This window comes from Arthrobotrys flagrans, assembly GCF_004000055.1.
Source record: "Arthrobotrys flagrans strain CBS H-5679 chromosome Unknown unitig_8, whole genome shotgun sequence".
Classification (NCBI taxonomy): Eukaryota; Fungi; Ascomycota; class Orbiliomycetes; order Orbiliales; family Orbiliaceae; genus Arthrobotrys; species Arthrobotrys flagrans.
In genome coordinates, this window is record NW_027137553.1 from 2523318 (window position 1) to 2544754 (window position 21437).

The 21437-nt window shown below is 47.1% G+C and overlaps 5 protein-coding genes across 5 annotated transcripts; 2 read left to right on the forward strand and 3 right to left on the reverse strand.

Annotated features, from left to right (window-relative positions):
• Positions 1-405: 405 nt before the first annotated feature.
• Positions 406-2873, reverse strand: DFL_007255 (uncharacterized protein; the record flags this gene model as incomplete). Its single annotated transcript, XM_067636809.1, has 8 exons — positions 406-1093; positions 1155-1673; positions 1729-1878; positions 1932-1974; positions 2033-2104; positions 2166-2232; positions 2307-2703; positions 2779-2873. 8 exons carry the CDS (start codon positions 2871-2873, stop codon positions 406-408), a joined length of 2031 nt encoding a protein of 676 aa, XP_067488387.1.
• Positions 2874-3897: 1024 nt separating this feature from the next.
• DFL_007256 (uncharacterized protein) lies at positions 3898-6149 on the reverse strand (the record flags this gene model as incomplete). Its single annotated transcript, XM_067636810.1, has 9 exons — positions 3898-4013; positions 4079-4450; positions 4518-4802; positions 4864-4948; positions 5009-5206; positions 5277-5621; positions 5679-5699; positions 5772-5844; positions 6109-6149. The coding sequence occupies 9 exons, from the start codon at positions 6147-6149 to the stop codon at positions 3898-3900; spliced, it is 1536 nt and encodes a 511-aa protein (XP_067488388.1).
• Positions 6150-9606: 3457 nt separating this feature from the next.
• DFL_007257 (uncharacterized protein) lies at positions 9607-11145 on the forward strand (the record flags this gene model as incomplete). The annotated part of the gene is made up of 5 exons (XM_067636811.1): positions 9607-10211; positions 10349-10690; positions 10751-10800; positions 10861-10937; positions 11014-11145. 5 exons carry the CDS (start codon positions 9607-9609, stop codon positions 11143-11145), a joined length of 1206 nt encoding a protein of 401 aa, XP_067488389.1.
• A 1504-nt stretch (positions 11146-12649) lies between these two features.
• Positions 12650-13310, forward strand: DFL_007258 (60S ribosomal protein eL33; the record flags this gene model as incomplete). Its single annotated transcript, XM_067636812.1, has 4 exons — positions 12650-12674; positions 12748-12757; positions 12928-12995; positions 13084-13310. 4 exons carry the CDS (start codon positions 12650-12652, stop codon positions 13308-13310), a joined length of 330 nt encoding a protein of 109 aa, XP_067488390.1.
• A 1008-nt stretch (positions 13311-14318) lies between these two features.
• Positions 14319-21435, reverse strand: DFL_007259 (uncharacterized protein; the record flags this gene model as incomplete). Its single annotated transcript, XM_067636813.1, has 7 exons — positions 14319-15574; positions 15638-16198; positions 16257-18283; positions 18498-19303; positions 19361-19729; positions 19786-21099; positions 21160-21435. 7 exons carry the CDS (start codon positions 21433-21435, stop codon positions 14319-14321), a joined length of 6609 nt encoding a protein of 2202 aa, XP_067488391.1.
• Positions 21436-21437: the final 2 nt, after the last annotated feature.

Here is a 21437-nt window from a genome sequence, read left to right on the forward strand (position 1 = left end):
TCTCGTTGGTTACACTGTTCTTTTTACCCCATCGGTGTACGCGATAATGGATCACATTTACGACTAGCTCTGTTGTTTGATATGAGGCTTTGAAGATTGATTTTGACCTTGAGTAGATATAAACGGAAGAAGGAAACATATATATCCAAAGAAGGGAAATATCCAGATTAAAAGATATTGATGAGAAGTAGGTAATTTGTACGGATACAAGGTAACAAAAGAAACCCAAATCTATGAAGCCCAGGTCAGGAAAAAAACCCCCCCCCCCATCCTACATTACACAGAACAGCGCTGTCCGCTAAATCGTATATTTAAAAAAGAAAATATCAAAAATCTTCATTTGCATATTGAAAAATACATAAGCCTTGAAAGAAAAAAAACATATTACCTTGAAAGAATATATACTTATCTAACCTGCGGTAACTTCCAGGTCCGCCACGCGGCCACAATACTCCCGAGACCACCGATCAACATCGTAACCGCAATAGCATTAACCCCCTTCTTCGGCTCCTGCGGTACCTGATCCCCTCCTTCAGCAAGTTCCGGACTCTTCCCAGGCTCCAAGATGGCAAAGACAACGAAACTGACAAAACTCCCTACGAACTGCGGGAGCGTGATGAATAAATTTAATATACCAAGATATATACCCGCAAGTTCCCCCGTCGATGAATTCTGAGCTTCCTCGGTTTGTAATTCCGGTGTTTGGACGATATGAAGCGTTGGCGACATTGTACCGTCGTCGCTACCACCGCTGCTACCGCCTCCGGGACTGCGCGGTGGGATTCGTAGGTTTAAGTTTCCAGATTCTATGTCCGAGCGACGTGGGGTATGGGTGTTACTCCCACCCCGACTAGTACGGCCAATATCAAGCTCATTGCTATCCTCCTCGTCGGAGCTAGAACCGTCGTTTTCTTTATTTAGCCGTTGTCGTTCTTCGTGGTCCGCATCCGCTTCTTCTTCGGCGAGCTGCTGGAGACGGTTGTATACTTCGCCGGATTGGCTCATTAGTCGGTCTGCATCGGAGCCGTGGCTTATACGGTTTATTTCTTCGCCCAGCATGGCGAAGGGTGCCCAGCAGGTTATTGCCCATGGTCTAGTAATCGCCACCGTTAGTTTTCTATCGTTGAAAATATGTGAGAGTGTAGATGCCATACATTCCACACAAAACGACAAGCACTGTCGCGGATTTCAGAGAATCTGCGAATATAGCCAAAGACATCGCAACCGCAAAGATAATATGTGACACCATCCACGCCATAGTAAGCGACGGCTTGAACGGCTTAATAGCCTTCAAAACCCTCGTGATAAATGCGATCTTCGGTGGTCGTCTTTTATGCCCCGTGTCAGATGGAGGAGATTTTACCACCCAGGGGAGGGTAATAGATCCCAACAACGACACTATTGCAAATAGTACGAGTGCCATACTTCCTACTCTTGCTATATCCGCAACGGCATCTTTAGGTCGGCCGTCGTCTTCTTTTGGTTGTTTTGTTTGATCGTATCTTTGGTAGACTTCACCGACCCAGGTGCTGGAGAAGAAGAGGAAGGGGAACCAGCCGAGCCAGGCGAAGTATTGGATGAAACAAATTGCGCGGATACGGTTGGGGAGACTGAAGAGGGTTTGGTAAATTACTACGAAGATGTGGAAGATGCCTCCTTCGGTATCGGATTCTCTAGAAGCCGGTTAGTTAGCAAGTGATATTCCATGATATGAATAGATATACTGACCTCCTCGATAGTAATACTCTTTCAGTAACAGCCCACGATGTAAGGCCGACTGTCCCACCAAGGATTATAGAGGATATAAGGCAAAGTTTCTTGAATTGAGTATTTCCTAGGAACCAGTGCCCGAATATACCAACCAAATCTATGGAACCACTTCACACCCAGTTAGCTTCAGGCCAAACAGAGCAAAGGGGGGGTAAACATACGCAAGATAACTGATCACGTTACCGGTGGCAATCATACGACTTGCTATAATAAACTTTCGTAAGCATAACTCTCTCACCTTTGAAAGTTCATAGAATCATACCCCAAGCGCTCCCTTGCTGCTGCCGCCGTATTGATAACGTATCCACTATAATCGCCCTACAGCTCGCCTGTACTGAATCCATTCATCTCAGTCTCGTTCTTTATACACCTTCAGAACCCCCGGGAGCACCTACCAGCATTGACCGCAAAATCAAGCACATAAATCGACAATACCGCCACGACCACCGTCGCATTTTTATGCTAATACCACCCAAAAGTCATACATTAGCGCGAATCGTCCAACTACTACAAAAGATAGTACGGGGAGAACCCACCCGATCCTCGTCATCTCTCACAAACAATCCCACAATCTCCGACGTCCACCCCAACACCAACAGACTCAAAAACACCATAGCCGTCCCTGCGATCATAAATGGTCTCCGACGGCCCCACTTTAATCGCGATCTATCCGCCATAGCCCCCACTATCGGCTGGGTAATCAACCCTGATAACGGTCCAGCGATCCATACCAGCGACGTCTTGCTTTTTGAAACCCCGAGGGAGAGTAGGTATGGCGTACAATCTGTATTTCCATTGTCGTAGGTTTTTTTGTTAGCCGTGAGATTAAATAGTTGTGACGTAAGTTCGTGGCCTCCAGATAGCTGCCTGTCGATAGCTGCTGGAGATAAGGACTGAAAAAACATACAAGCCATTTCAATTCCCCATGTAAACCTATCGTTGTGAATATAAAATATCAGCATACATCCCCATGTATGTCATCACCCAGGGTTCTTTCAAACTACGTACTGTACTCCCGCCAAACAGACCGTCAGCAACGCCATGCGCGCAGCGTTGCTGGACCCGCGTATCGACGGCGTTCCCACCCATGTTGCTGAGGCCATTAGAGCTCATCCAGCCTACGGAAACCCGAGAATCAAACGAAGGAAGGAAAGGAAAACGGCCGTGGCGGGGTGTCGGTCGAGGTATACAGTCGTAGCTTCGAAGTATATACACTAAGAGAAGAAGTCGAAGAAAAACGTTAAAACTCACGCGGGCGAGTTTTATGGTGGTTTCCTTAATTTAAAGGGTTTCCGGTTGATATAAGAAAAAGCCGTTCGTTCTCTTTCCTTTCGGGAAGAGGACACCATAGAAAATGTTGAGCGAACGGGCAGCGCGGGCAGCGGCAGACCCACCCTTTCCTTATGTCATTTTATCCACAGCTTCAGGGGAGCAGCTAACTACCCGCATCAGATAGCTGGTTAAAGGTCAGAACTTGCTTATCGAATGCGTGCTTGCATGCTTGTTCGGCCAAGCGAAATTCGATCTACCATTTCCAAATTTAGTGGGCACACACCAAAGCTCGCAAGCTTATCTGCCTTGGATGTATCTTCATCTGCACAGTACCTGCTTTGGTACCGAGATTTGCGGTCGGATTACGGGATTTGTACTACGCGGACGTGGCTCCTTGCATCCGCTTGACGCCTGAGGGCTCTAAAGAGCACCCCTGGAAGGAAGTGGATGAGATGGGAAGGAATGGGATGAATATTTGATCCATGTTTGGTTCATTTATTGGGGTTGTCGTTTGCATTTGATAAGATACAAATCAATATTCAGTAAACAAGTAAAGAAAAAGCGAACTTGGAACCTAGTAGTAAGAAACAGCTGGTGTAGAAAAAAAGAAACAATAGGCATCGCCTTGATGCGAGGGAGACACATCGCTATTTCCTTTTCCCACCATTTTTTTCATAATCAATAAAAGAGAACCGTACTTTTCGTAGAATGAAACACCCGAGGCGGAGAATGCCGTAGTGAAAAATCCATATCTTTATCTCATGGCAGACCCGACATGCGTTGTACACAAGCAGATGTTTTCTCCCTTTCATACATTAACAAGGAGCGATAGTTAAATCTCAAATTGGAACCAGCTTAGAGCTTGTGTGGGAGCTCAGTGCTCTGAACTGGCCATTGGTACCCAACTTGGTCGTTGAACTTGTAGCCATAGGACGAGGTGAAGTCATCCAAAACTGGTGGCCCACGGGAACCTGTGTATCAAGAAATATTAGCATCTATGGGGGAACCTCGAAAAGAATAACTGGTCTTTTCTTACCGTATGGGTACGACATGGGAACAACTTCAGGGTTCTCATCCAAGTAGTGCAGAAGAGGCGAGAATATTCTCCAGCTGGCATCGAGCTCATCATCACGAACAAAGTTGGAGTGGTCACCCTTGATGGCATCAAGAATGAGGGACTCGTAGGCCTCTGGGATCTTCAAGTCGCTGAAGCGGCGCTTGTAGGTGAGGTCCAAGTCGGTTAGAACCGTCTGAGTGCTCAAGCCTGGCAGCTTCGAGTTCATCTTGATATAAACGGCCTCGTCGGGCTGAACTCGGATAACAAGCTCGTTTCGGGGAATGTCCTTAAAGATACCGCTGGTGACATCCTTGAACTGGATGCGAATCTCAGCTTTCTGCTCATTGAGGGCTAAAATTTAATCCTTATCAGTATGTTTTCTATGCAATGTAGTGCTTTGAATTCGGTTGTAACTCACCCTTGCCGGCCTTCAAGATGAATGGAACTCCATCCCATCGCTCGTTCTTGATGAACATGGCGACAGCGCAGAAAGTTGGACATCTGCTCCCCTTAGGAACGGTGTCATCGTCCAAATAAGCAGGCTTAGATCCATCCTCAGACTTGCCGTATTGACCGATGATGACGTTCTCGGTGGCGATCTGTGGCATGGCTCGAAGAACACGGACCTTTTCGTCTCGAATGTCCTCAGCAGAGAATGAGAGTGGACGCTCCATGGCGATTATGGTCAAGAGCTGGATCAAATCTATCATAGTTCCGTTAAAAATTATTGCATGTTGTATGGATTGTTGTACCCGATGACTTACGGTTCTGCATGACATCACGGATGATACCGAATTCATCAAAGTAGCCTCCACGGCCCTCAGTACCGAATGGCTCCTTGAATGTGATCTATATCATACTTCGTTACCTTCCCATTCGCCTAGACGCTCGGGTTTCATAAATTCTTACCTGCACATTGCTAATGTGATGTCTATTCCAAGTTGCTCCAAAGAATTCATTACCGAACCTGAGAATCAACAGGTTCTTGACCATCTCCTTTCCGAGATAATGATCAATACGGTAAATTTCTTCCTCCGTCCAGTCGGGTTCGAGGGCCTTTTGCAGCTTGCGGGAGCTTTCCAAGTCCTTACCAAACGGTTTCTCGACCTTCGCCAGAAGTTAGATCGGGATACCCTAATTTATACACGCAAGACGACGGAAAGAATATTTCTCTTACAATCAATCTAACAATACCATTCTTAGGGTAGTTGTTTTTCTTCAAGTGATGAGAAACGCTGATAAAGACGCTAGGAGGCAAGGCCATGTAGAAGATGCGGTGGTTGCTCGGTCGACCAGCTTCGATCTTTTGAAGTGTGTTCTCAAGGTTCTGGAAAGATTCGTCCTGATCATACTGGCCAGAAACATAAATACACTTCTCCACGAATGTAACGAGTTGCTCCTCGATAGGCTTGGTAGGAGTCTTGATATTGGACTTGACTCGCTTGATGAACTCTTCATGGTCCATCTTCGTTCGGGCATAGCCAACGATTTTGCAATCTTTGGGGAGATAGTTATTTCGGTGCTATCATATATATTAGTTTACTATACTAGCTTTAACTAATCAGTGGGTGAAGCTTGCCAGGCCGAAGAGAGCTGGAAACTATTGTTTTCGCGCATTTCATTAGTCGACGTTTTACGTACTAACTGTTCATTGCATCACAGGTCAACCTACAGTTTTCTTCTTCGCAAGGTCACCGGAAGCACCCAAGACGACAATGGTCGTATGTTCCTTGAGCTCCGCGGAGCTATATCCATTCCGAAAAACAAAATTACGACGTTAGCCAAAACGTTCAACCCCACGCGCTACACAAAAGAGAAAGTGGCAAGCAGCAAGCGGCAGCGCAACCCAACATCTCGGCTTCACGAAAAATAACACTCGGTCTAACCAGTGGCGATAGCTACGGCGGCGTCGACTCGACCTCGCCAACATCCGGAAAAATTAAAACAGACAAGAGCATTCACATTTCTCCAAATAAAGGAGTTTATGGGAATCTGGGCAAGCTGCTTACCCGGTGTCGCCTGCGCCGGCTGGGATAACTGATGCTGACATGGTTATTTTGTGCGACGGATGGACGTTAGAATAGGATGGTTGGTGAAATTAGCACTGTTGTTGTACAGGCGTCTCTGACCGATCTCGCGTAACTTCCTGCGAGAAGTGCGTTGATACCCCACTACCTGGTAGCCAGGAACTAGGTGACGGGCTTAGCTATCAGATTCGGATTTGGCGGAGGTGACTTGGACGAAGAACTGGCAATTGGTACCTGAGAACCGTCATAAACTAGCTGGAGAGAAGAAGAAGAAAGGGGAGGAGGTTGTCGATGAGCTCGAGAGGGGAGTGACGGAGAAATATATTTTAGGCGGTTGGGCACTTGGGATTAATTTGGGATTGGGGAAATCTCGATGTAGCAAGCAAGTGTAAGCCTGGGCTTGGAGGGGCGAGTTTACTAAAGGCCCTGCCCGCTTTACCACATACCGGATAAGCTGCCAGCCAGCTACTGGTGGGGTTTGATTTCTGCTTGATTAAACGGAGCCGAACCGCCACAAAGACTTCAAAGGGATGCTGCCGGTTTATAGCTTCCTTGTGGGTTAGTCGCTCCCACCGGATCTTTTAGAATGTGTAGATAGAGTAAATATCTATATCCGCTGGATGAGGAGAGATCTAATCGGTGGTTCGGTCGACCATTGGGGCATTTGCTTGCGGGTTTTGCATCTTATATTAACATCTTTCGCGGTACACCCATTACGGCCGTTCTGAGGTCAAGTTAGGTAATGTTCACTAATCCTACAAGATCCAGCTTACGAAACAGGTCTAATATCGATTCGATCAACCCAGCTCTCCCACGACGACTTCGGGCGGAGTTGGACGGCTTGCGAAAGAAGATGAAGTCTGACGTCGTCGTTAGGACCAAATGCTGGTGGGTCGGTATGGGCTGCCGCCTCCAAATTAATTAGTATTGCCCCGCCATGCCTATGCCTGGCTATGCAAGATTCAAAATTCAACGTTACTGTAGCGCACTGGACTATTTGGGTATTTGGGGGGCATTGATAGGAGAAGCTATTAGGGAGAATGATTACTCAGGGCTACTCTCTATTATTCATCGGCGGCGGTGCGAAGAACAGTTAAAACCGGTCACCTAAGTCCATTGTTGAGGGGTGCTGGGGCTTACTTATCGATAAGCGGACCAGGGTGCATCTCCGAGGACGCTCCGTTCGATTTGCAAATTTACCCGGAAGATGGCCAATTACCCTGAGAACCACCAAAGGTTGAGAGGGAGAAAAAAGGCGAAAGACTGTGCCTGGCCTGGGTGTTCAGGTTTTATTTGATAAGATCTCTATCTCAGTCATCGATAAATCTCGGGTTATTAAATGGAGCTATAGTCTCGAAAAAGCTTCACGGCGTCGGCGAATCGAACAGCTCACCCAACTTCTTTCACCGATAAATCAAATGCAATGGCGTCTTGAGCTCTAGGGACACGAGATCAGTCGTAAACCAACCAGGGGACAGTTCAAGCACGGGACGTGGGTCTCAAAGAACACTAGCACCGGTTGCGATAGGCAGGAAGACATACGTGGGGGAGAGCTCCAGACAGACGGACGGGGGATCTTGGTGAACTCGTCCGAATTTCCAATTTAAATATGAGCAAGATGCATTGGAAAACTGCAAAGACTTAAAACCGTGCGCTGCGCTGTTCTTACATTCGAGGAAGCTGCTGTCGGTTGGCTGCTGGCTGTTGTTTCTCATGCGCGTCAGCCTGCACTTACATATTCCCCAGACAGATTGCAAGCCCTCGAACACTTTCGAGGCACTTTGACCCGTGAACGTTTGGCACGCGCGCCCGATGGATGCCGTCTACGGCCTTTTATAACCTAATTCGATTGTGCAGTGCATAATCGTGATCGTGACCGATGGTCTTTGGCCACCTCGGTGTTAGCCTGGATGGCTCGCCGAGGTACGTACCGTGTGTATACCCCGATAATATGTATGTGCCGTATATATTAATTTGGATATCATATGTGGAGATCAGGGAAAGCAGGCTTATGGGCAGGCTTGTGAGCAGGCTGGATCAAGCTTCAATACGAGGCGAGAACATGCACCCGCTAGTAGACATAGCTGCTAGCAGCTCAGGCAGCTTAGCTCAATCGGTGTCCACCCAGTGATACACTCCGATTGAGCAATTGAGTAATATCCAAGCCGCTTGGAGGTAGCTACAGGAAACGAAGCTATTAAAAGGGGTTCCAATATCGTGGCGAGTGCTGTTCAGAGAGGGCACCCGACATTTGCGACTCCGTGGTCCAGATCTCCCAGTTGATTGCGCAACGTTCCAATGCAATGCCACTGTACAGAGCGGGAGGGACCTGGATGTCATGTACGTGCGTATGTATGTTCAGGATGTGATTGATACCGACTTTATATTGCTAGTTGCAGTGCAGTGACTGATTGATTGATATATGTGTCCTGCCTGACAGGCAAGTCTGGTACTGGATAGACCAGCCAGCGCTGCGCGAACTGCCCAAACAGGTATTCCCCGGTACTGGTACTCATCCCACTAGCATATCCTCAACCTCAAAAAAGTACATCTACAACAAGATACCCTCGAATACCCAGATGCGCTGGCGTGGGCTACGGGACGGAGCGATGTTGCTCGAATTGGCCAATAGCACAACACTTCGTGGCCTGCAGGTATTGCCTCGATGCTTTGAACGATGGCAGGTCCGGCCGCATCGTGACCCTATCACAGTTGGCGAACTCCTCAAATCGATCAAGGGTCGTCCCACTCTGATTCGACTCCGCCTTTAGTCTACTGGGTCTACTATTCCCTCTCTCCTACCCGCCCTTTCCTCTCTTTCAAACAATAGAGAACGTTTGGGGGTTTTCTATGTGACAATTAAATAAGTAGTGTCTGCATTCCGCGTGATCATGTCTCGTCTCCCAATTAATTCCTCCTCGAATGAAAGCTCAACTTTCTGCCTTCTCAGGCGACTGACTGGTGACAGTTGTAAAGGAAATTGACAGCAATTATTACATCACTGTATTTTCCCTAATAGATCAGGAAGCCTGGTACTCCACATCCTGCCTAGCTTCGCTTTGCCTTTGGGTATCTTGCCTCGGATAACCCCAATTCGACGATATAATATATACCGGGCCTGCCAGGTAAGTTACAGCCAATTCAATTGTAACTCGCCTGCTGAGGGGTTTCTTTTAATTATAATACCTATTGACATCCCACGGTTTCTACGGTATACTAGTATCATATACTAGCCTATACTTACATACATTATATTCCACCTGCATCCCACCCCAGAGTTCTCTCTACGCATTATCCAACAAGAAGAACTCCTTCGAGGACCTCCTCTTTCACTTATAAACTGTGTTGGTTCCCGACAACCCCCATCATTCTTTTCCGACTAGAATTCTTCTTTGCATATATTTGTAAAGGAAGAAGAAGAGATCTAAGGAAGGATTAGATAGACGGACTGCTTGATCGCATAATCCGCCTAGCCGGGTTATGGCCTCGTCCACAAACCCTATTGGCATCCCACCCTCTATTCAATCGCCTTTAACATCGATGCCTCAAACATCCTTTTACGATTACTCCGACTACTCTGCTATTTCCGATTCTGATCAATTTTCTCATTTGGACTATCTTGGTCCGTATCCTCCAACTCCAGGCTCCATGCCATCTTCATATCACAACATGTATCCATATGGAGGAGGTACATCCAATGGAAGTCCGCCGAAGTATGGACCTCCAAGCCCCAAGGCATTCAAGAGAAGCATGTCAATGTCTGCGGCTGGTCCGAATATAGACTTTGGGAACACAAGCCCACCGACTCCAGCTGCATCGTCGTCAGGCTCCAATGGTGGCCCTCCCCCCCCGGGCGGTGACAGAGTTTTCCGACAGATTCTGTCCTCTATCGCGCGCATCCAAACCAACCTTTCGCAACAACATTTCTCAATCCTAGATGTGGTCGAGAAGCAAGGGTTGATTCAAGATAAGCTTAGTCTGCTTGAGCAGCAATCCGGCCGTACTGGTGATAAAGTTGCCAGAGTTCTTGAAAATACCGATTGCATTGTAGACGACGTAAATTCTGTGAGAGACCGAGTCGACAGGTACGGTACAATCTTATTCTTCCCCTCTTTCGCCCCCAAATCAATCCAACCCCCCTTCCGCCCCTTCTCCATCCAATTCGATTACATTTCATGTATGAATATATGCATGAAGTACGGGGTCTGAACTGTCAACATAGTCACCAAACTGCCACCGACGATTCGATACAGGATACATTAGACGATCAAGCCGAAAGAATAGATAAGCTCATCGAAGATGTCAAGGCCATTAAGCTTAGTGTTGAGACACTCCAGGCGATGACAAGGGCAAACACTCGCGGTATTACTGCTTTCAAGATCGACGAGGAGGAGGAAGAAAAATCCAGACCCCCATCAAGGTCTAAGGAAGGGAAACAGCTCATGAGTGCCGAGATAAAGGAAATCGTTAAAGCCCAAGTCCGTTCGGAAATGAAATCGCTCAAGTCAAGTCTGATGTCTGAGCTGAAGGACTTGAAGAAGATGTACAAGGCCAAAGACGAGAGGTTAGACCCCCTTTCATGATCTGCTTCTGCCTTTTTTATCACTAACATTTTACATATTAGCAACCCAAGGTCGCCTGGTTTTACCCCTGAGGCACTTATTAAATTCGAAGGTTCGTGTCACATTATTTCTCTCCTTCATAGGGGTGATTCTGACCTCATTTATGTCATAGACGCCGAGGTCACCAAGCACCTAATAAAATACGGCTTTGATTCTGCGTGGGTCGGCTCGATGACTGAATCCCAGAAGGTAAGCACTAACTCCCTCCATAACTAATAAAGGAATATCCTTGTACCCTATGCATAAATTCTAACATCTTCCCCAGAAACGCATGTTAGCCGGCTACCTCGGCCAATCATATCGGGATGCATTGACAAAACCTCAACCACAGCCCGAGGATGCCAGTGACAACAGCGACGACGACGGTAGCGGCTCTGATTCCGATGCCTCGTCGTGACCAGCCTATCCTCAGTCTTTATGCAGTTTTGTTTTCGAGTTCACAAACAGTATCTTTCATTGCCACCTGCGTCTTCTTATATTGCACACACTGCATTTTGAGCAATCACGACCACCACAATACGGTTATTCAGAATAAATTGAAAACAACGACGATAATAACGAAGCGACGTGCTCATAAGCAGATTGTATTACTACGGAAGGCAGCCCGTTTTTAACTTTGGAGTGAGCGAGATAAGGAGTAGGCGTTGTAGCGGAGAAGTGGTGTTAACGTTCGTTCTTTCTGTGGACTTGATACTTTCTTTCCCATTTGCGAATTTGATTTTACGACTATTGGATGGTTTATTTTTGGGCTCAGGCTTTCGTGCTGGTCTCTTGTTTTAGCATACCCTTAATTCTTTTCATCTTGTACAGTTCTCTACGCACTTTTTACCACGGTAATATCGGTTTTATACGGCTTTATGGGCTATAGGAGGAAATCTTTTGCAATTTTCTTGCTTTTGCATGCATGCTACTACCCATTCGACACTTAATCATTTTATACGTTACTTACGTTACGGTGGCCGGTTCTGATGCTACGCTATAGCAACTAACATTCAGTACTTCCATGCATTACTATTTCAAGTTTTTCCCCAAATATTTTTATCGGTTTTCATCTTCTTAAAGCTTCACTGTTTTTCTTGCTTTGCGTATACGAGAGCGTCGCCGGCCTACAGTGCGCGATCATCTGCTCTATAATAATCTCGGGTTGACCGGCTAGCTTGCCGCGAGGAATCAACCCCTCTCACATGTGAGCGCCTCGTCGACCTTGAGCAATCCCCGTGTTTCGTTACCGACTACAAAAAAAGAAAGGGGGAGAAAAAAAAGAACCGAGAAAGAAAGAACCAAAAAAAGAACCTTGGAACCACGACAGACGTTTCTACTTTATTACACCCAGTTATGGTGCGCCAGCAATTGTGTTTTATATGTATGTACAAGGAAAAAAAAAAAAACATCTATCACAAGAGGAAATCAGAATCTAGAAACTGCGTTAGTTTTATTGATAAGGCAAGGGGTGTGTGTCTTTAAGAAACGATGTAGAAACAGCTGTGAGATGACTTGGCCGGCATATTCGGGGATCTGGATCGGATTGGTAAGATGCCTGTCATGAGGAGTCGAAGATGCATATGCTGGGATTCCCATGTCGAAGGAATGAGGGGTTGAAAGGAACTTTGCGTTTGCCTTGTTGTAATTTTCTCTGTGTTGCGCTTGTCGTTGTGCAACTCGTTTGTCATTTTGAAACCTTCCTATTACAGCAGACATTGGGTGTTAGGGCTCCAACCCAGACCTATTCCAGAACGGGTTAGAGCTGCTGTGCCAGCCTAATTGGAGAGTGTGAATATCGGCATTTTGGCTGCGAACTTCAACTCTATCCAACAGCATCACCAAATCCCCATCGACAACCCGACACCAGCCGACAAATACCCCTCTCTTCACGAATCTCCTTCGTATTAACACTATTCACAATGTCGTCCGGAAGCCCCCACAGATGTACGTATACCGCAATTTTTGGGGATTGGAAAGGAAGATGGAACGGCAGCTAACAACCTTGCTTTCTTGATAGTATACGTTAAGTAAGCAACCTTATCTCCTATGGCGACATGAGCAGCGTAATGCGATGGCGGTGGAAGTGAGAAGAAAAAATTACCGACGAGGAAAATGGCGATATTGGAACCCGGCGAACAGTCATGATGGAGGCAATTATGAAAGAACTACAGCTAAAACTTCGACTTCTCATCGTTAGGGGAAAGCACCTGTCCTACCAGAGGGGGAAGCGCAATACCGACCCAAACACCTCTCTCATCAAGATTGGTACAACTCCGAATCCCTCGAATCTGGCGAATCTCGAAATTGTGGGAGAGACAGGAATGGCTAATACGTGTGTTTTATGAACAAATAGAGGGCGTTGACTCCACCGAAGATGCTCAATTCTACCTCGGAAAGCGAGTAGCATATGTCTACCGCTCCAAGAAGACAGTCCGAGGCTCTAAGATCCGTGTCATTTGGGGCAAGATCACAAGGCCACACGGCAACAACGGCGTCGTCAGGTCGAAATTCAGAAACAACCTCCCTCCCAGCTCATTCGGCGCCACCCTTAGGATAATGCTCTACCCATCCAACATCTGAATAGAAAAAGATTGGACAAGAAACTTTACTAGCGATTCCGTGCTGTTAGTTTAGTTTTTACCTTTTGTCTTTCTTTCTATTTAGTTTTTCAACTGTTGAATTGCATGAGCTTTTTTCCAACCTTTTTTTACGACTTCCTATCCGAAAACCTCCTTCTTTTATTCTTCTTCTTTCCTTTTTATCAGTAGCATCGGCGGGCTTTGTCTACGATTGGATTCCGTTTTTTCCCCGAACCGACCTTCCTCATCGACTTGGTTATACGACCACCCGGACGGAAACAGAGAAATGAATGGCTAAAGGGATGGGCTAGGAATATGAAGAGATGGATACTCAATGCAGTGGAAGAGGATCAATCGAGAGCTCAAGGATATAAAATAGAAAGCAAAAAGAAAAAAAAGAAGGGACAAGTTACGATAACCCAGATATCACCAATCACGTCATACTTTTTTACCTCACTCCTACTCCTCTTCCTCCTCCCGTCTTTTCCCCTCCCAGACAACCTTTTTTTCCACAATTACTATTATATATTATATCGAAATGGCGTTTGGAAAATCGATTTTACTTTTTTTGTTTAATACTCCCACCTACTCACGTCTCTCTCACACTCTTACACACTCACCAAACCACACTTCTACAGTCTGTCTGTTTCTCTCCCAAATGGAACGCCCGATGGAAAAAAAAAGATATGCTTCATCATACTTTTTTTTTTTACTTTTGCATGGAAAGGAATGAGGTTTTCTTTCGATTAGGTTTTTACAGTGTATAGAAATCGAAGAAGCTTTGTTTTTTCCCTCGTGAATTAGCTTGATCGTGCAGTGCGTGACGTAAGATTTATATCTAAAATGACAGTATATAGTGGTACATAAATGCAGAGCGTGAATTCCAAAACCAGCGCGTGGGTGCATATGTGTCACACGATCTAAACGAGTCATATCCCGAGTATGCAAGTAATCTATATCCCCTACCCTATAAACCCTATCTCCCAATTATTATTATACAATACACACACTAAAACGCCCTCCTCCTAGCCATAGGCGTCGTCGGCCTCTTAACTGCCCCCTGCTGCGTCGCCAGCCGCTTGACGGCCGGATTAATCCCCGTTGACGCCCTCTTCACCGGCGCTTCCCTTGCTGCCGCTTTAGCCGCCTCAGCCTTCTGTCTATCCTCTGCGATCTTCGCTTCAATCTCCATCTTTCTATTGATCTCATTCTCCGTCACTCTCCTATCTTTCGCCGAATATCCCTTTTCTTTGACACTATAAAAGACACCTCCAAGTTCTGCAAGCCAATGCGGGTCTACAGCTGTGACGGTTGACATGTATTCTTTCGAGGTGAGGATAAGCTCGTGGTATACCACGTAGTCCGGTAGGAAGCCTAATCCGTAGAGGGCAGATGTGGGATGTAATTGGACAGTTACACTGGTACGAAGGTTAATATACTCTCCGATACCTTTAACTTTCGCTGCTTGGGCAAAGTATCCGGAGCAGATACACTTGCGCGCGATATCCCAATCAGTACCACAGGTTTGTAGCTCCATCTTCTGGAACTTCATGATATCATAGAGCTGTTGTCTAATTTCTCGAGCCCGACGAAGAGCTTTTGGATGGAGGAAGTGCTTGATACACCAGCCGTCTGAGAAGCCGTTCGCTTTCCATTGTTGGTAGACGTGGAGAAGCGTTAAATGGTCGGATTCAGGAACAAAGAACTTTTCGCGGGCGGCATCGGATTCTTCCTGTCGTTCTTTGGGACGATAGAACACGCTGGGGACAGAAAGCATAGAAATTATGGTGAGCATTTCTTCGCTGCAGCCGTACTCAACCGACATAATCAGCAGCTTCGAAAGTGCTGGTTCCATAGGGAAACTAGCCATTGACTTTCCTAAGGATGTTAATTCCCCAATGTTGTCCAGAGCGCCCAATGCCCACAAGTCGAACAAACTTGTCGTCATCGTATCTTGCGGAGGCGGATCCATGAAATCGAACTCTAGCAAATCTTGCACCCCGAGGGACTTCAACAGGAGAACAGTGTTACTGAGGTTTGTCCGTTGGATTTCCGGGATGGTTTGGATGTACATCTCGTTTGAGAATGCTTGCTCGGTGTACAAGCGATATGCTTTACCTGGACCTGTTCGACCAGCGCGTCCGGATCTTTGCCCAGCGTTGGCTTGAGATATTGGTGTGATCTGTAGAGTATCCATACCCATACGTGGATTATAGACTTTGAGTTTGGAGTAACCCGCATCGACGACATACATGATACCGTCCACTATAAAAAAACTAGCGTTAGCATTATTGCCAGGAATGGGAATTTATGTGAAGATAAACATACCTGTCAAACTCGTTTCTGCAATGTTGGTAGCAACAATTACTTTCCTCGCACCACCTTCAGCTTTCTCAAAAATCTTTGCTTGCAAGTCTGCAGGCATCTGACTGTAAATGGGGAGAATCGCAAGCTTTGGTGGATCGTTGAGCTGTGACAGACGTTCCGCGATGACATCACAAGTGGCTTCGATGTCCTCTTGACCGGTCATGAAAACTAAGATGTCGCCGGCACCCTGTCCAAGATGAATTGACAGAACTTGTTTCACAGCGGCTTCCACATAATCTTCACAAGGCGATTTCGACCAGAGAACATCGACAGGGAAGGTTCTTCCAGGAATTGTATATTCTGGCGCTCCGCCGAAGAATCGAGAGAAGCGTTCTGCGTTCATGGTAGCAGAGGTGACAATCAACTTCATGTCTCTCCGCCTCGCAAGAATCTTCTTTATTAACCCCATCAAAACATCAGTATTCAATGCGCGCTCGTGAGCTTCGTCCATAATGATGCAGGAGTATTTCTCCAGGCTCGGATCGACGAGAGACTCTCGAAGCAGGACACCATCCGTCATATCTAGGCCAAATTTAGCAAATGCGAAGGACTACAGGGTTCAAAAGGATTGAAGACTTACATTTGATTACCGTTTCGTTACTGGTGCAATCTTCAAAACGGATAGCGTATCCAACAGTGCTCCCGAGTTTAACTTCCATCTCTTCGCTAACACGCTTGGCCACACTCATTGCGGCGACACGGCGAGGCTGGGTACATCCAATCATTCCGAGTTTTCCATAGCCATCTTCATATAAGAATTGTGTTAACTGCGTAGTCTTCCCAGAACCTGTCTCACCAATCACGATGATGACCTGATTATCCCTGATAACTCTCAGAAGTTCTTCTCGAACTGCAAATGCCGGTAGGTATTCTCGCTGCTCTCTCAGAGTTCGGCTTCGACTAAACTCGCTAGCACCTTCACTCTTCTTCAAGTGGTCGGCGAATTTGTTCTCCACCCGGACGTCTCCTTGGTCAGGTCCTTCGCTTGCTTTCTGTGGCTCCGCAGCTCCAAGCGCACTATCGCCTTCTTCGTCTTTGATGCCCAACACGTTTCCAAGATTGGTACCAGCAAGGTTCGTAGCCTCCTGGGCCTGTTTCGCCCTTTCTCGCTGTTGCCTTCGTTCCCTGACTAAAGTAGAGCCTTTTTTACTGAAAATCGCCATGTCGCTTTGGGAGTCCCGAACTGCAGGAACTGGATCTAACTGTTTCGTGAAAATTGTTTTCCCATCCAAAAATGGCGGCCGAATATCATGTACTAGAATGTGAACTCGAGTCTCTTCCTCATCGTCCAGTTCGTCCATCCCAATATCAGCCCTTTGAGCCACACCAGAAGTCAACATTCGGTTGGTTTCCCATGCATCTACATCCTTTTGCTTTTGCTGAGCTCTGGCAGACATTCGTTTGCCGGTTTTCCGTTCTGCCAGCGCGGCCTCCCGTTGTTGATCCGCCCATGAGTTTTCCAGAGATCCAAAGGGATTATGGGATTCGTCTCCGAAAGTATGGCCCATTTCATCGCCTGCGTACCAATCGCGGTCCATCGCTTGGGTGTCTTGAGAATCATATAACCCTTCATCGGAATCTCGAATCGCGGCAGTAGTACGCGGTGTAGCAGCAGGATACCGTGATGTGCGCGAGGTTGTCGCACGACCTCCTGCAAAGCGATCTTGTCGAAGTGGCGTAGAGTCATACCTCCGGCTTCCAAAATCTTCTCGGCTTCTGTATCCATCACGGTCGTCATCCCGCCTCCTTTGATCGCGGTCATCATATCGGCCACGATCTCTATTCCCACCATGATCCCGGTCGCCGTATTGAGGTCGCCTATCACCGCGCCCGTCATCTTGGCCGCCACGTTCTCGATCTCTTCGCCCACGGTAGGCCGCCAGTCTCTCAGCAGCTTCCTTCGAAAGCCCGCCTCCATGTGATGGCGTTTCCATTCGACGTTGGACGGGGTGCCTCTGTGTCGGTAATGACGGTTTCTTGAACTCAAATTTGTCTCCATCGGCCTCTCGAGTGCGATCATCCGATTGCGCTGATTGTTGCTTTGGCTTCCTCGAGTCTAGACTTGAACCTGAACCTGGTTTCCCGGTATCAGCCTGCGTCTCATCGTCTTCTCCGTCGACTTTGAAGTCCAACTTTATCCTCTTCCTGTCAAGCCCCAATCTAGACTCCCTCTTCCCATCATGGTCGCCTGAATCTCGATTCCTTGTTGAAGCCGAAAGTAATAACCCACCAGGAAGCTCAGCCTGTCGCTCCAACCTCTCAGGTTTCGTAAAATTGCCTTTCCCAGATCCATCCTGTGTACCAGAGCCCCCTTCCTCGTTACGCCTTTTGACTTCCTGGAAAACTTCGTGAAGGAATTCATCGCGGTACCGGCCAAACGCGCTGCACGCTGCGACGAAGGATTTAGGACCAGGTTGGCCCTTCGCGATTTGTATTATATTGCGGGCGAGGTATTCATTTGGATCACGGCCAAGTTCTTTACCGATGAGAGAGGCGAGGTGATGGGTGTATTGATCATTCAGACCAGGCGGTATCGAGGTGTCCGACATGTCGGGTGCGAATTGAATTGAATGGAGATGCTGGATGGCGAGAATAACTTTTGGTTGTCTAGGCGTGGTTAAAGCCGGCAACACAAGCATGACGGCAAATTCAGGGTAAGCTACTTTTCAGTTTTGTAACCTGCTACTTTGAATACAAGTCACCAGCCTGCTTCCAACGATATATGCTTCGATGAGCAAATAGGTATATATTAGCTGTTAATAATATTGATACTCTATCTTACAACTTCTCGGTGGCTTCATTGCTATACTAGAATCCTTACTTTCTCGATTTCTTCTTTCCCGCCCTCTCTCTCTCATATGCATTCGATGCAGCACCTTCCTCGTTCTGAATCATATTCACAATCCTCTTCATTTTGTCATGATACTCTTGGTCTGCAACCTTCCTCTCCTTCAGTTTCTCCCTTGCAATGAACTGCGAGTCCTTCCTCAGTTCTCTCATCGCGCCCTTCCTCTCCTTCTTATGTTCCGCCTTGAGCTTGCTTAGCTCCTTGCGGTCACGGTCTGCGTCATATGAGCCCTTATGTCTATCCAGCGAGTAATCCTCGTCAAACTTAGGATAGTTAGATGGTATGGGAAGGGGCCGATGGTGGTGGAGTTCAAGGGGACGGCGAAATTTCTGCGAGTGAGACCTTATGCGCTCGAGTTCTGGGAGAGCCGTCTCTTTGATGTAGGCTGCGAAGGCTTTTGGAAGGGATTTTATGCATGCTGAAGAGGTATAGTGAGATAATAGACAGGTTGCAGGTTTGGTAAGTTCTAGCAACGCTGTCTTCGAAGAGTACAACTTCGCAAATGCAAGAAGTTGCTGTGTGAATGCGTAGGCGAGAGTAATTTGAAGGGCGGCGACGTTAGATACCAAGTCCGGATATAATGCCTCCTTGAATTTGAGCCTCCCTAGTTCAAATTTATCTTTCGATGAGCTCGATATTCTAAGCTTGGCGACGTTCTCAACCCCATGTACTGGGAAACCAGCTGGGACTTTAGCAAGGGGTGTAGGCGAAAGTGCTAGTAGTGATTGGTAGACAAAATTGAGTACCTCTGGTATCACTCGTTTCGACAGCCGTTGGTACTATCATATCGTTAGAGTTTGCTTTCGAATTCAGAATCCGGATATTATAGAGCCTACCTGGAGACACAATGTGACCATATAGCAACCATGAACTAGCTTCTCTATATCAGTTGGAGCATTGGAGCCTAGCCATCTTGCAACCACCAACATAGCCGGTGTTACGACGATGTGAAAGTGATCAGATGTTGGGTATATGATACTAAGTGCGGTGAGGATGACTAGATCTGAGCGCTTTGTCTTCTTTTGCTGGCCAATCCTATCAAAGAATTTCTGAAGATATTCTCTAAACCTTGTGGCAGAAGCCTGTGGAAATTCCTTTGAAAGACTGTGAAGATGTCGAAGCAGGATGTCTAGAACATCCATAGGTGGGAGAGACGGTAAATCGGCAAGATAAATAATATTGTCGAAAATCACCAGCATGAAATGCTATAATTCTTGTTAGGACCGATACGAAATATACGGCACCAAAGCATGGTACTTACCGAAAGCTTCTCCTTATTGCCAGCCGCAAGAGAGGGATGATGCAAAACACGGATACGCTTCACAATTGTTGGTAGATCTTCAACCTTGTATTTGGATGTGACCTTGAGAAACTCCTGGTGTGTTTGAGGGCATGGGAATGTGAAAGGGAGAGACGGTTCGCCATTGACGACTGCTTTCCCGTCATCTGTTGGTTTTGAGGCTGGCGATTCATCTTCAGATTCCATCAGGCCATCCTTTTCCTCTCCTTCATCTTCAGACCCCGATGCCTCTTCGTCGCTGGCGAGAGCGTCCGGGTCCTCGTCAGATTGGTAGTCATCCGAATAAGCATCGTCGTTATCTAAATCACGACGCCTAGAGGGCCGAGAACTAGAGTCCTCGGTATTCTCTTCCCCTACTTCTTCCCCCTCGTCGCTCTCTTCCTCGGATTCCGAGCTTTCCTCCTCACTGTCTGAATCCCCATGCACGAACTCCTTTTCATCGGCGGCTAGCCTGATTCCCTTTCCTAATCTGAACTCATCATCGCTAGGAACTTCCTCTTCTTCCTCTAGTTCTTCATCACTGCTTTCTTCGCCTCGCATACGCTTCTGTCTGCTTCTTTCTAGCTTTTGCAGTTGCTTCGCCCTGTCTTCTGCTAGCTCTTCAGCGGACTTTGTCCTATCCGCGGGTTTCGAACGCTTATCGTATGTCATCTCCCGTACGGCAGCATCGTACTTAGAGTCCACATTCAATCCGCTGTTGATTTGTGCGGCTCTGTCCGCGTGGAGCGACTCATCCGCCCCGGCATCTGTAACCGCTGGTTTGGGAGGCGGGCGCACAGGTATACCCGCCAATAGAGCCCTAATATCGCCCAGCTCAGCATCGAGTTCTTCTCTCAAGTCCTCGTCTGCCTCCTTCTCTTTTTGCCTTTCGTATTTATGGTACTTCGATTTCATGATGACCTCCTTCATGACCTCGGCCTTAGATTTTTTCTTAGGCGGGCCACCCTCATCATCTTCATCCGACTGAAGCTCAACATCCAACGGATGTGCTCTCTTTGCAGGCCGCAAAAGGTCGTCGTCGCTTCCACCCATATCTTCCCGTAAATCGGCATTCGGTAGGGATCCCAATGATTGACCGTAGTGCGTAAGAACTTCATCGTCATCCTCGAGGTTGAATATATCGCCTTTGTACGACTTCTTTTGCTGTTCCCTCGTAAACCGCTCTAGCATTTTGTCTTCAGGGTTCATCGTCGGGTCATTCTCGCCGAATCTTCGATCTATGATACCACCGACTTTATTCCGCTGTTGCATTTCTACTAGCAATGTTTTGCGACGCTGTAGATACCATAATTAGCCTCCACCCCAGCTGGCATTCAGCATCGCGAGATAACATACGTTCTCCTCTCCGATCTGCTTGCTAACTGATGGTTTCCCGATAGTTCCCTTAACTTTCCTTCCACCAGCGACACTAAACTTCTCCTTTGTCTTCTTGATTTCGAACGGATTGAACTCCTCTCGAATACTCTCGAGCGCCGCTTCTCTCGAAAGTCGAGCATCATTGCCGCTTTTATTCTGTCGCGCACGCTTTTTCGCCTTCTTCGACTTCTGGGGCTGTCCGATGACACCCGCATTCTTGAGCGACTCTCGTAGTCGCTTTAACTGGGACGGCATGG